This window comes from Galleria mellonella, unplaced genomic scaffold (genome assembly GCF_026898425.1).
Source record: "Galleria mellonella isolate WM207_F2 unplaced genomic scaffold, CSIRO_AGI_GalMel_v1 utg172, whole genome shotgun sequence".
NCBI classification, from domain to species: domain Eukaryota; kingdom Metazoa; phylum Arthropoda; class Insecta; order Lepidoptera; family Pyralidae; genus Galleria; species Galleria mellonella.
In genome coordinates this window covers 5850186-5863213 of record NW_026442015.1, presented here as the reverse complement: position 1 = coordinate 5863213, position 13028 = coordinate 5850186, and the positions used below count along the sequence as shown (strand labels likewise).

The 13028-nt window shown below is 35.8% G+C and overlaps 1 protein-coding gene across 1 annotated transcript; it reads right to left on the bottom strand.

Moving 5' to 3' along the window:
• Positions 1-2533: 2533 nt before the first annotated feature.
• Positions 2534-12736, bottom strand: LOC113514348 (importin subunit alpha-1-like). Its single transcript, XM_026898415.3, has 11 exons — positions 12523-12736; positions 11524-11674; positions 9840-9987; positions 8984-9065; positions 8128-8345; positions 7378-7469; positions 6462-6640; positions 5607-5800; positions 4676-4847; positions 4070-4171; positions 2534-3244 (listed from the first exon to the last, which is right to left on the bottom strand). The coding sequence occupies exons 1-11, from the start codon at positions 12583-12585 to the stop codon at positions 3116-3118; spliced, it is 1530 nt and encodes a 509-aa protein (XP_026754216.2). The 5' UTR covers positions 12586-12736; the 3' UTR covers positions 2534-3115.
• Positions 12737-13028: the final 292 nt, after the last annotated feature.

The following is a 13028-nucleotide window of genomic DNA, read 5'->3' as shown; positions in this document are numbered from 1 at the left end:
ACTGGTAGTAATTGTCAAACAAATGTCAGATGAGATTATTCTTGTCATGTCATTGTTTCTATTATTGAGCTTGTTTTGAGATTTTCTAATTTTAATAATCATCTTCTGAAATTTTGTTAATTTGACCCTAAAAATGGCAGATAAACAGAAAGTAGACCTCGGTTTATTAGAAGAGGACGACGAATTCGAAGAATTCCCTGCTGAAAGTAAGTTATCGAAAAAAGTCGAATGTGTCGATTTACGAATTGTTATTTTTTTTTTTCTTTTAATTGTATATTTATTAATAATTACTGTGCAGATTGGGGTACAGAAGACGCTGATGATGAGGATGTATCCGTATGGGAAGACAACTGGGAGGATGATATTGTTCAAGATGACTTCAACCAACAATTGAGGTTAGATATTTGTTGTAATCATTCTTCTCAAGTAACGTTCACGTATGAGCAGACAATATTAGGGTATCACTAACTCTTTCACTAGATACAACTAGGGCCACTCTAAATATGTTACAGCTGAATCAGCACCATTACTTTTGGTAGTTTACAGAATAGGATATTCTCTGGCGTTTTGTTTCTATATCCTGTAATTTCCCATATTCCAACCTTCAAAGCAAAATACCCTTATGCCCTGGATATCATTATTCTGCAGTGTCTGTCTTTAGATGATTTACCATTGGTACCATTTTCTAAAATGTGTTTGCCATTTCAAAATGTATTTATAAAAACTTTCCAATGTGCCAGTTTTTAAATTAAACACTTCTTTATTTCAGGCAACAACTCGAAAAATTGAAGGAGCAAAATAAAGCATAACTGCAATTAGTTTAAGTTTTAGTAATAAGATTTTATAATAAAAATCTAGATGGATTTTTTTTCAATTTTTAACACAAGTACATTTCTTATTGTTTCCTCTTACAAATTGTATATTTGTTAACATTTTGTAACAAACAGGATGTTGTATTACCAAAACATTTAATTACAAATAAACATCTAGATCTTAAAATTACTTTTTATTTTGAGATATATATATATATATATATATATATATATATATATATATATATATATATATATTACCGGCTTCTGGCTCTGGATTTGCATGGGTGTACTAATATTTTTTTAAATCTCCCGTCTTTTGCGTCACTCTTTCATTCTCTTTTATATATGAAGATTTTTAACACAAAATTTTCACTTTTCCATATTTTGTCAGCTTATTTCTCATTTGTGATTAATTCCTGATAGTTTTTTATGATCAACCAACTGATCTAATTTTATTTTGCCTGATCAACTCTTACTGGTATTCTGCCAGTATATATCGACAGTGCAGGCAAGGCTTACAAATCTATTATCTATTAAAAAGAAAAAAAATATCATCAACAGCACCATCGCGCTAATGCCGAATTAAATTTTTTTCATTAATGGGTCATGATGAAATAGTAACCCCACATGCGCTATCGGTATACACTGGCGGGCCACCAGTGAGTGAAAATAGGTGAGAATGAAAAGACAATTCAGTTAGCCCATCGTGATGAATACACCTGGAAATCACCACGATGGTTTCTCATGGAGGTCGAACTGGTTGGGTATATTGCTAGCTATGTGGCCCTTAGTCTCCATTGTTATCAATCCCCCCCCTGCCTCCAATTGTAAAGGTTGTCATTTGTTAAATAATAATAAAACAATAACTTGTACAAATATTTATTATCTTACTATTATTAATCAATACCAAAATCAGTCTCAGGATTTTTATTTGAGCATACCATTATAAAAAGTTTATTAAATACATGAATACCATCACAATTACAAGTATACTATAATAACAGATTGGCGATATTGTATCACGCCTTTAAAGTTTTCTACTACTTAGTCTATATCGTTAATTGATTTTTTACTTTGGCTAAGGAAAACATTCTTAGACAAGTGGCGAACATACCTGTAGATACATTATCGTTACTACAAATCAAACTGAACGTTGGAGTCTTGTTTTTTGGCATGCATGTGGTAGAAAAAAGTGCATCTATTGATATATTCCTTTGTTACTTGTCTATTAAGTCAAATCCCCTGCGCAAAGTGTATTAAACAATATTACCTACATAGATATACAGTTTATTCAAGTAAATCAAGACCAGCTTGATTGTAGACTTAATATTAACAATATAACACAGTTACTAATAGAATGAATTTGAAACTGGATATATCGGAAAAGGAAGACCTAAAAAGGATGGATTGCCAATGGAGTATATTTTGAAGAGTTATTCTCTAAACGAATCATTAAAATTTAAGTTTTCTGTAAAAAGAAATTAAGTGAAAATTATTATAAAGTTGAACCATTATATTTTGTATTTGTTTTGAACCATGAGCCTAAATTTCATATTTTACATGTTTAATTTCAAAGGAAATTCCATAACTTTCAACTTATATATATATATATATATATATATATATATATATATATATATATATATATATATATATATATATATATATATATATATATAAAATATATATAGTTTTGGAAAAAAATATAAATTTTAGTGATTAATTTAGAAAATAATTCCTCACAATCGACTCCATTACTAAGATTATTTCATTGGTGTACTTCTAAATGTAGTATTTTTAGAAAATGACTTACATAATCCAGATGGAGAATAAAAGGCATACAAGGCATCACACTTAACAATGGGAAAGTGAAAGATGACTATTGGTATAACAAATGATATGCAGTATTCAATGTGATGTTTTATATACACCTAAGATAGCTAAAAAATGTTTATTAATTCATGATATAAAGGCACAATTGCTTAAATATTGACAGATCTACTTACCTATACTTTGTTTAGGGATAGGCAGAATTTACATAGCGGGTTTGTGCAAATTGTGTCCCATTATGCATTATTGCAGTAGAAATTACAGCTTAGTTTATTGATGTGTGTAGTATAGTTACCTACACACACAAAATTATGCATATTTATAAATTTTCACAGGAATGCATATACAGGGAATGTTTTTTTCTGTTTGCTTTGTGCCTCGCACTAATACCTCGCGCTAAACCCCGCCTTTCCGTAAATAAGTTCTTATTAATCAATTTTCAAAATTGTTCTTAGACTACAGTCTACTATTTAGAAGTTCATGTTTGGGGTTTCCGAAGTTCCAAATTGGTACTCGTTGTTCGTTTCCGCTGGCATTGCGACCACATCGTCTTGTTCCGCAAAGTACGTATCCAAGATGTGTAGAGTTTTCTTATATACCTATAATATTAATATATTTTTAATAACTGTAAAGCAGGCGGAGTTGCCATGTTTTCATTCATTAAAAAAACCCTAGCCAGGGGGAAGGGGGTTACCTAACCCTTGCCACGATTGGCAGACTGGTTGGCAACAGCAGTTAGGCTTGAGTGATGTTTTAAGAGGGACGCGGCTGCCCATCCCTCGACCATTAAGTCGTCAATCGCTCCTTAAGACACCCACTGGAAGGGAAGAGGGTGACCTATTCTATGCCGGGACCGACACGGCAAAGCATGAATTTTACTAATTCCCTGAGTGTTTTTTAAAGTTTTGAAAACACAATGAACAAACAGAAGCTGGCGAGAAACTAGTGAGCGATTTCATCAGGAGTTAACCCTTTGAGTGCCGACGAGCGCCATCGCGCTCGTGCGCATTGCAACTAAAAGTGTCACGAGCGTCATAGCGCTCGTGAAATCAGTCGCTGTTTAGCTTGCTAAAAAAAAATATTAAAATTGGATAATTTTTGGAGGAGATACAGTTTTTTTTAGAGACAAGGGTAAATGACATCAACACGACAAAGATTTCTTGGGCATTTTTAAGTAGATATGAGTAAAAATCGATGGCACTAAAAGGGTTAATGACGATGATGAATTGGTGATGGTGAATTGACGATGATGGATTCCAGGAAAACTATATCCAGTAACTTGATATTGCTAGCAATGCCGGCCCCTAGTTCTTGTTACTAACAAATGCTTTTTTACAGGACGCGAGATATTATTTTGGTGAATTACAGATTTACATTAGTACAAGACGGAGATAAAGCAAACTGTATCAATCAAACTTATTTACCGAATCGTTTTCGTGTTGCTGCAAAGCTTCTAGTTGGTCCAGGGCGCCGATCTCCTCTAACTTTATACAGAGAGGCTCCACTTGGCCAAATTTCGCGGCGGCCTGTAACAATAATTTATTTATTTATTTAAGGAACACTAATAGCATATTGCATTATAACATATAGGTATAACAAACATTAAATATAATACAATATTAATGCACACGCATGAATATTAACATTTATACAGTGTAAGAAAATTAAATAAAAATAAACATGTAACCTAAGCCATTTGGTTTTAAAAAAAATACGTCTTTTTTAAGTCACTTCTAAAAGGATACGTTATACATTACAGAATTACGTCGTTAATTCTAATCGATTTACGACTTGGATGTTTCTCTTTTCTATACAACTTAGAATGGCAAATAAACTGACGGCCCATCTGATGGAAAGCGGTAACCGTCGCTTATTATAGACATGTATAGTACCATGGACATAACATCTGATGTCGGCGCCGAGTAAAAGAGGCGGAGATACAGTGTAAATGATAACTTTATTTGAGAATCCGACATATAAATACCGGGTCCAATGCCCGGTGAAGTTAGCATGATTACATGGTAAAATACCTGCAGTAGGTTGGTGAGGCCGTCGAGCACGACGGTAATTGCGCGGTGGTCGGGCGAGGCCAGCAGGTTGCAGTACGGCTGCAGGAAGCCCGCCGCCAGTAGCGCGTCCAGCTGCATCGGAGTGCCGCCCAGGCACAAGTTCGTGATGGCCCACGCTGCCTCCTTCTGGCACCTGGCAAGGCAATTATTTGTAATGGAGACTAGAGTCTCTGTTGCCAGTAATATAATCTGTAAGGATCATCACTCGGTTTTAGTTTGTTTTGCCAAGGAGACTGCAAAGAAATCTTTATCAACATGTATTTGCTGCAAAGCAGTTATGTTGGCATGAAGATATTTTTCGATTAATAAATTTAAAATGGCAACCTTGACTGTGGTATTGATATACATTGGCAGAATACCAGTAAACAATACCAGGCAAGGATGAATTTATATATATTTATATATATATATATACATATATATATAATGTTTATATAGATATTTAATTAAGTCTTATTTTTATATAAATAATATTTAAAAATATGTGCATTTTATTTGGTTACTTTTTTTTTGTATTTACTATTGTATTGACTTGCGCCACCTAACTTTCTCTCTGTACTTACCTATTTATGTTGTCTGTAAGCGACTACTTTTAGCGATCAAGCCGCCTTTTGCATATGTACATTCTGTATATATATATATATATATATCTTTTGTGCACGCAGCAATAATCAACACTTTTAAGATATTATCAAATATTTCATTGCTTGAAACGGATCTTTCTCCATATTAAAAAACTTTTACCATAGTACACTGGGGAAGTGTTTTTTTTTTGTAACTTAGAATGGCAAACAAGCTGACGGCCCACCTGATGGAAAATAGTAACCGTCGCCTATAGGCATAGGTTTGATATAGACTGCTTTCTAATCAATCTTTCACTATCATTACTCACTTAATATCTTGGAAGGACAACACTTCTAGTAGATGAATCAGTATGCCCTTGTCGATGGCCTGTTGTATTTGGCTAGTAGTGCCGGCCAGAATGTTGGAGACGGCCCAGGCCGCCTCCTTCATGAGGGACGGCTTCCCGCAGCGCAGCAGTGTAACGATGTGGTCTAGGCAGCCCGCTTCTAGGCAGCGATCCGTCTGAAATACATATGGACTAGTTTTTAAATCGTGACTTTGCATGACTAGTACATATTGACTGCCAGACAGCCTGTGCCCTCCATTCTAAATATTGTGTGAGGGAGGGTTTTTACTGACAGGAGAACAAACAGCTCCATTATTATCAATATACCCTGCTAAGGTAATCTCCACACGATCTACTGTTAACTAAGGTGGGGTAACCAATTCCATAGAGGGGAAAGGGATTATTAGTAATGGAGACTGAGAATCCCATTGCTAGCAATATATACCCAACCAGGTCGACCTCCTCGCGGTTCCCCCTGGAAACTATCATGGTTAATTCCTGATGAATTCATCATGGTGGGCTAACTGGCCTGTTTTCATCTCATCTATCACCCTTCACTGGTGCTCCGCCAGGGTATCCCGTTAGCGCAGGCTGGGTTACCATACCATTTTTACCCATAAAAAAACCAATTCCATGCATTGCCAATCTTGAGGTCTCGGGTGTCATCCCTCTGTATCCTGTAAATTCACTGCCCTATCCCACTCTTCAAACCGAAACACAACTGCTTCACGGTAGAAATACGAAAATGAGGTCTGGCAGATGTCGTCTGCAACTTTACTCGTGCTATGGCTTTAACACCACATTTTTGCATACAAAATAACCTTATAAAGTCAATACCTGCTCATCAGATCCAGTCAGCATATTTCCAATGGTCCTGAGCGCTGGCGTTCTAACTGTAGGCGACTTGTGTCCCAGCAGGGCAATGAGACGCGGAAGCATGCCCACAGTGGTCTGAACGCCCTCGATTCTATCGTTGGGCCCATCCGTCAGGTACGACATAGCCCAGCACGCGTCAGCTGCAACCGTTACAATAATAATATTTTTATTCAAATAAAGTCAATAGCAAGCATTTTTGAATTGTCATTTTTTATAAATCTGCCGTCTAGTTCGGAATACAATTTCAATTGAGATGAACGGGTAAAAAACAGAGCTGTTGCTTTTTTTCAAATAAAAGATAAGTTAACACAACATAAAAAAAATCTGAATGGATAAAATGAATATCACAAACTTTGCCTCAGCGTTTTCTATGTACTTATAAAATTATATTATTTTTAATATACTGGGTAAAAGGAACAGGTAGGCCAAAACAAAAATAACTCTAATGTTAATGCTAACTCAGATGTATGTTCATTCTCATCTATCACCCTTCACCGGTGCTCCGCCAGCATATCCCGTTAGCGCAGGCGGAGTTACAATACCATTTTCATCCATAAAAAAAAAATTGTTTTTGCCAACCTGTCCCTTATGGGGGGAAAGGGATTGTTAGTAATGGGGTCAAATAACTCCATTACTAGCAATATACCCTGTCAGGTCGACCTCCACGCGGTTCCCCCTGGAAACCATCGTGGCTAATTCTAGTCGAATTCGTCAGGATGGGCTAACTGACCTGCTTTCATCCTCATCAGTCATCTATTACTGCCCCGCCAGTGTATACCGATAGCGCAGACGGGGTTACCACACCATTATTACTCATTAAAAAAAAAAACCTTGTCCCTTACACCTTGTACAGTACATAATAATATATAATACATACCTAGGATATCTTGGTCGCTTACTTCGAGAAGATCTGAGATGTATATGAGTGCTGGCGAGACCAATTCGAATTTTACAAGAGGATTCTTATTTCTGAAAAAGTAAATCGGTATTTTATATCAGTTGTTACCTGTACAGATTTCTTTGCAAACTAAAATAGCTTTACTCTCAAGGTTTATGCTGTCTTAGTCCTTTATTATATTACTTTGGGTTGACTGTAAGAGATCCCTTTATGGGATAAGTCCGCCATTGTATATTAAATCATTTACCAGTGTTTAATCTGAGTTATGTACAATAAAAATTTTACAATACTTTTTAGTATTGTGGTCAAGGATAAATCAAAAAACGTTTCTACTAAGGATGAGTAATATATATCAATATCTTATATATTTTAGTTACAATATCTATACACTGGTCCAATAAAGTATATGTTAGTCTGTTATTAAAAAAAATGGGTGATGACCTTTTTTCAGCTAACAATCTTCAGAGAAACCCAATATATAGATATTGGGAGGAAAGGGATTGTTAGTAATGGAGACTGAGTTACTGGCCTGTTTTCATTCTCATCTATCACCGTTCACTGGTGCTCCGCCAGCGTATCCCGTTAGCGCTGGCGGGGTTACCATACCATTTTACCTATCAAAAAAAAAAAATATATATATATATATATAGATATGGGATCGGTATGTATATTAGTGACGCCTGGTGTCTACACGTAAAAGAGGAAAGTACGGATAGAGCGCGAGGTCACCTGCAGAGGTTGCTGTAGGTCCAGACGGCGGTGCGCAGCTGCGCGGGCGGCGTGCGCGGGCGCAGCAGCGGCAGCAGCGCGGGCAGCGCGGCGTGCGCCAGCACGGCGTCGCGCGGCGCGGCGCCGTCGCCCGCGATGTTGCCCAGCGCCCACGCGCTCTGCTCGCCCACCGTGCCGCCGCGGCCCAGCAGCGACACCAGCGGCGGGATCGCGCCCGCCTGCACGTTACCACTGGCTAGAGCACGTGCCACATGTTCGCAAACCTAACCCTGAGTCCCGTTCTTATGAGGTGATGTTTATTTCCCAACAATAAAGTTGTTGAATATGTTATAGTAGATACCTATCAAGTATTACGACACACCCTCAACGGCGATCGGATCGGACCACCTAGCATGGCGCAAGAAGGTGCGCTACCGAGAAACACACCTGCGTCCAGTCAGCATTTCAATTCTTTATACCCATTTCCTTTATGTTTGATTAAATATGACTTCACTTACGGATCACACATCGATCTGAAGACACATGTTATTGTAATAATTAATTTTAGAATTAAATTTAGTTATATTTATAAAATTGTTTTTTTTTTTTGGGTCTTCCGCCAGCGATTTCAATAACTAATATCATAGATAAGTGTTGTCATAAAAAGAAACTATCCACATTTATATTAAGACAAAGTCTGACGTCTTGTTCTTTATCATGTATGCACAAATAGACAGATATCTTTCGGAAGATTCGTTATCATTGTAATCACTAAAATAAATTTGACATAATTAAAAAATGTAAAACAAAATTAACACATTTATGTGTAAACAAAAATCTCTTTTTTTTAAAGCTAATAAATATAAATGGATCTTACATCAATAACAGCCATAGTGTGGTCGTGGGTGCCCGATGCTATGTTGGTCAGAGCCCATGCAGCCTCAAACTGTAGGTCGCTACTGTAAAATAAATTAATACATTTATTTTATAGTTCAATTTCAAAACCTTTATTAATGAATAGCTATGTTGCACAACAGTGGCTGTGTCAACATGTTCTTTTGACACAAATGCTTTCTCCATAGACTTCCATTTTTTCCTATCCCTTGCTGTCCTAAGTCACAATTCACCTGCAACACTTTCGATCTCATTCAACCATGGCCAGAGCTTAGGTAGCATTGAGGGGCAATGTCCTATTTAAGTCTAAGTGACTTAAATAGGACATTGCCCCTCAATGCTTTTTTGTTAAGGCTTCTGCCATAACAAAAAAGTTCTTTTGCCCTACCTTAAACTGATATCGTTAGTAATGGGGCGATTAGTCCTCTTTGCTATCAATATACCCTATCAGATCGACCTCCACACGGTTCCCGCTGGAAACTATAGTGACTAATTTATCATTGAATTAATTATATCACGATGGGTCGTGATGAATTATTAATATTCGTCATTAAATAAAAAAGTGGCTTATATAAAATATATCTATCTATCCTATTTAAAAGCTGCGCTCTTGTCGGTGGAGCTCTTGCCACTCACTACGATTTTCAGTGAGTCTCTTCACCTCTTGATACGACACGACACCAACTGCTTCCTTGATCTGCCTGATGTAACTATGCCTCATTCTCCCTCTTCCCTCTATCTTACCTTCTATTATAAAGTTCATAAGTTCGTCGTGTCGTGTCCCAACATTTTTATTTATTTAAAAAAAATATATATATACACATATAATAAATAGTTACCAATCATCTCTGTCCAATACATCAATTAAGGGTTTTATGATTCCAGCGTTCACCATTATTGAAATGGGTGGGTTTTGCTCCTTTGACAGCATGCGGCGGGCGGCGCGAGCACTCGCTGTCTTCACCGACAAATCCTGAGACTTCAGGCCTGGTAACAACGTATATAAATGTTTATTTATTTACACTATTGCATCATTTATAAAAATAATAAATACAGTAAATAAATAAACCAAAGGAAGAAGACTTTGTACAAAAATTACATTAGTTTGGGCACTTCTGTCCCATTTGTGTTTCTACCGTGAAGTAGTTGTGTTTGCATGGCTGTATTTCAGTTTGAAAAGTTTTAAGGGAAGGATATGGCAGTGAATTTACAGGGTATAGAGGAATAACACCTGAGTCCTCAGGAATGGTAACACATGGCGCCACACAACACATATCATGGGCGAAACAGTATACTCTGTTTAGTCCATTGTACTGCTCATGTCTATAGGCGATGGTTACCACTTTCCATTAGGTGGGCTGTCAACTTGTTTGCAGTTTTAAGTTGCATAAAAAAAATATATTGGGAAGTGATACAAAAGGCGCCTTATTGCTAAGCTAATCTCTTTCAAACTTTGGTAAAGCTAGTGCACTATTACATAGATACTAATATATACATACACATATTAGCACACACAAACAAAAGAAAATGAAGAATTAATAATAAATATATCTTATTAATCCCTATTAATATTATAAACTAGCAATTTAGCCCGACTTTGTATGATTTGCTTTAAAATGTGTATCTAATAAATTTTACATTATAAACAATCACCTTTCCTTTTTGTAACATTTGTATAGATGTTTATTTGTTTGTTACCTTTTTTTAAGGGCTCAACCAATCGTCTCAAAATTACAAATACTATTTCAGATGGAAAAGGACATAGGTTATTGTTTATTCCAGTTAATAAACTTATCCAAGTCTCACAGACGAAGTCACGGGTAAAAACTAGTAGAAAACTATAACATATGAATATTTTTTGGCTGTTTTATTGCTTTTTTTTAAAATAGGAAAATAACTCTAAATAAAACAATTCAATAACTAAAATTTGAATTAATAGAATATGTTAATTGGGATTACTATACCATATCAGACTAACTGTTCGCTGTTGAATATAGACCTCCCCCTTGGGGGGTTTTGCTAGTAGTTGCCACGCTTGGCAGGGGGATTGGCAACTGCAGTTTGGCTTACATAAGTCTAACAGCATTCCTATATAAACATCACCTGATGTTTTTTTTTGGTGGATGAAAATGGTATGGTAACCCCGCCTGTGCTAACGGGATATGCTGGCGGAGCACCAGTGAAGGGTGATATATGAGAATGAAGTATATAATAGTTTCCAGGGGGAACCGCGAGGAGGTCAACCTAGTTGGGTATATTGCTAGCAATGGGATTTTTAGTTTCCATTACTAACAATCCCTTTCCCCCCCATCACCTGATGTTTGAAGAGGAATGCTGCTGACCATCCCTCAACCAATAAATTCCCTTAGTCACTTCTTACGACACCCATGGGAAAGAGAGAGGTGGCCCATTTTATACAGGGACCACACAACCATTTGGGATTAATGTAACATATTTCTGCATTCCACTATACCAGTCTAGATAAATTACATTATTTTTTCAATTAATTATTATTGTAATCACCCTGTACAATCTCTGCTGGAGACATTTGCTTCTCTCCTTCATCAGGTACATCTTCTGTCTCCGGAGACAAGGCCCTGCGCTTAAGCAACTGCTCATCACGAGCTTGCTTCCGCAATGCAACACTGAGCTCTGCCCGTTTGCGTCGAAGATCCTGTATTAAAAATATAAAGAATTAGAAGGGAATTTCAGTGATCACATTGCTAATAATGGGGATTTAACAACCTTATTGCTAGCAATATAGCCTATCAATTCAATTTCCACATAATTCACCCTGAAAACTAGTTTGGTTAATTCTTGTAGAATTTATCACAATGGGCGAATTTACCTATTTCATTCTCATGTATGATCCCTTATTGGTGCTTTTCGTTAATACACATAGCATAGGTGTGATTACCATTTCATTATCACCAATTAAAAAATACACAATTTTGGTATATGGGCACAGCCCATCTGACCCCTCTAAATATGCCTATGGAAGTCAATATTAATATTATTAAATTCAGTTTTGTTACTACTGAAGTCTAAGTCCTCTTTTTTTTTGGAGCAAAATATTTCATATACTCAGGATACAAGATATTAAATACAAGCCAGAAAACAGCTTTTTAATCAATCGAAAATCTAACTCTGAACTTTATTTATGAAAGAAACACTTTCGACAAGCAGGTGGTCATAAGGTCATGCATGACCTATCCACAAGCGTGATTATAATTTTCGATTAGATCAAACGGCAAATTTTCTAATGTCTAAACAATAAGTAAATAAGTTTATAAAATTTTAAGTACATAAATATTATAATTTCATAATGACGGTGTCGCAAAAAATTTTGATTTGACTATCCTATTATTTTAAATTAGGTCATTTATTTAGATAATTGTGCGGAAACATAAAGTTTCCTTGATTATTAAGCTTAAGAATAAAAAAAATAAATCCAATAAGTACATATTTCATCTACGAACAATTTTGAATTTTGAACAAAGAAATTTCATAAACTATACTCACTGTTGTCCCTTGGCCAGCATTTTTGTAAGATAACAATCTTGAATTGTGGTTCGTTTCTGCCATTACGAATAAATAAATTATATTTTCAAACACGAAAAATAAATGTAAAGAAAAATAGTAATTTTCAATGCAATTTAATTTTCAAATGCGTAACGGATTGTGATATGAACAAAAAGTACATAGATGAAGTAGAGTTACCATTGCCAACTAAATTTTTTATTTCTCGCCAATGCATTTGGAGCGATATTCCACAAAAAAACAAAATTTTGTATTTTATTTCAAGTAATTGATTAATGCAAATCAATAATAGGGACGTATGTTTATTTTGATATTAAGAATTGATTTGTTAATATATTTTTACCTCTCACAGGGCCAAATATTTTACCCATAATTGAGAACAGAATATCTATTATGGCAATGTTGACCAGAAACAGTGTATTTTTCTAATAGCTTTTACGGCTTTGGATATTTGCCTAAATTTAAGTTCTGAATGCAAAACGAATTAA

Bases quoted from the DNA above. Each gene is read 5' to 3' on its own strand.
- LOC113514348 (XM_026898415.3), bottom strand. From the start codon at position 12,585: ATGGCAGAAACGAACCACAATTCAAGATTGTTATCTTACAAAAATGCT. The intron at 7,470-8,127 runs GTGACCTCGCGC...TTACTTTTTCAG, and splicing joins ACCTACAGCAACCTCTGCAG to AAATAAGAATCCTCTTGTAA. The intron at 5,801-6,461 runs GTATTGACTTTA...TATGTATTTCAG, and splicing joins TGACTGGATCTGATGAGCAG to ACGGATCGCTGCCTAGAAGC.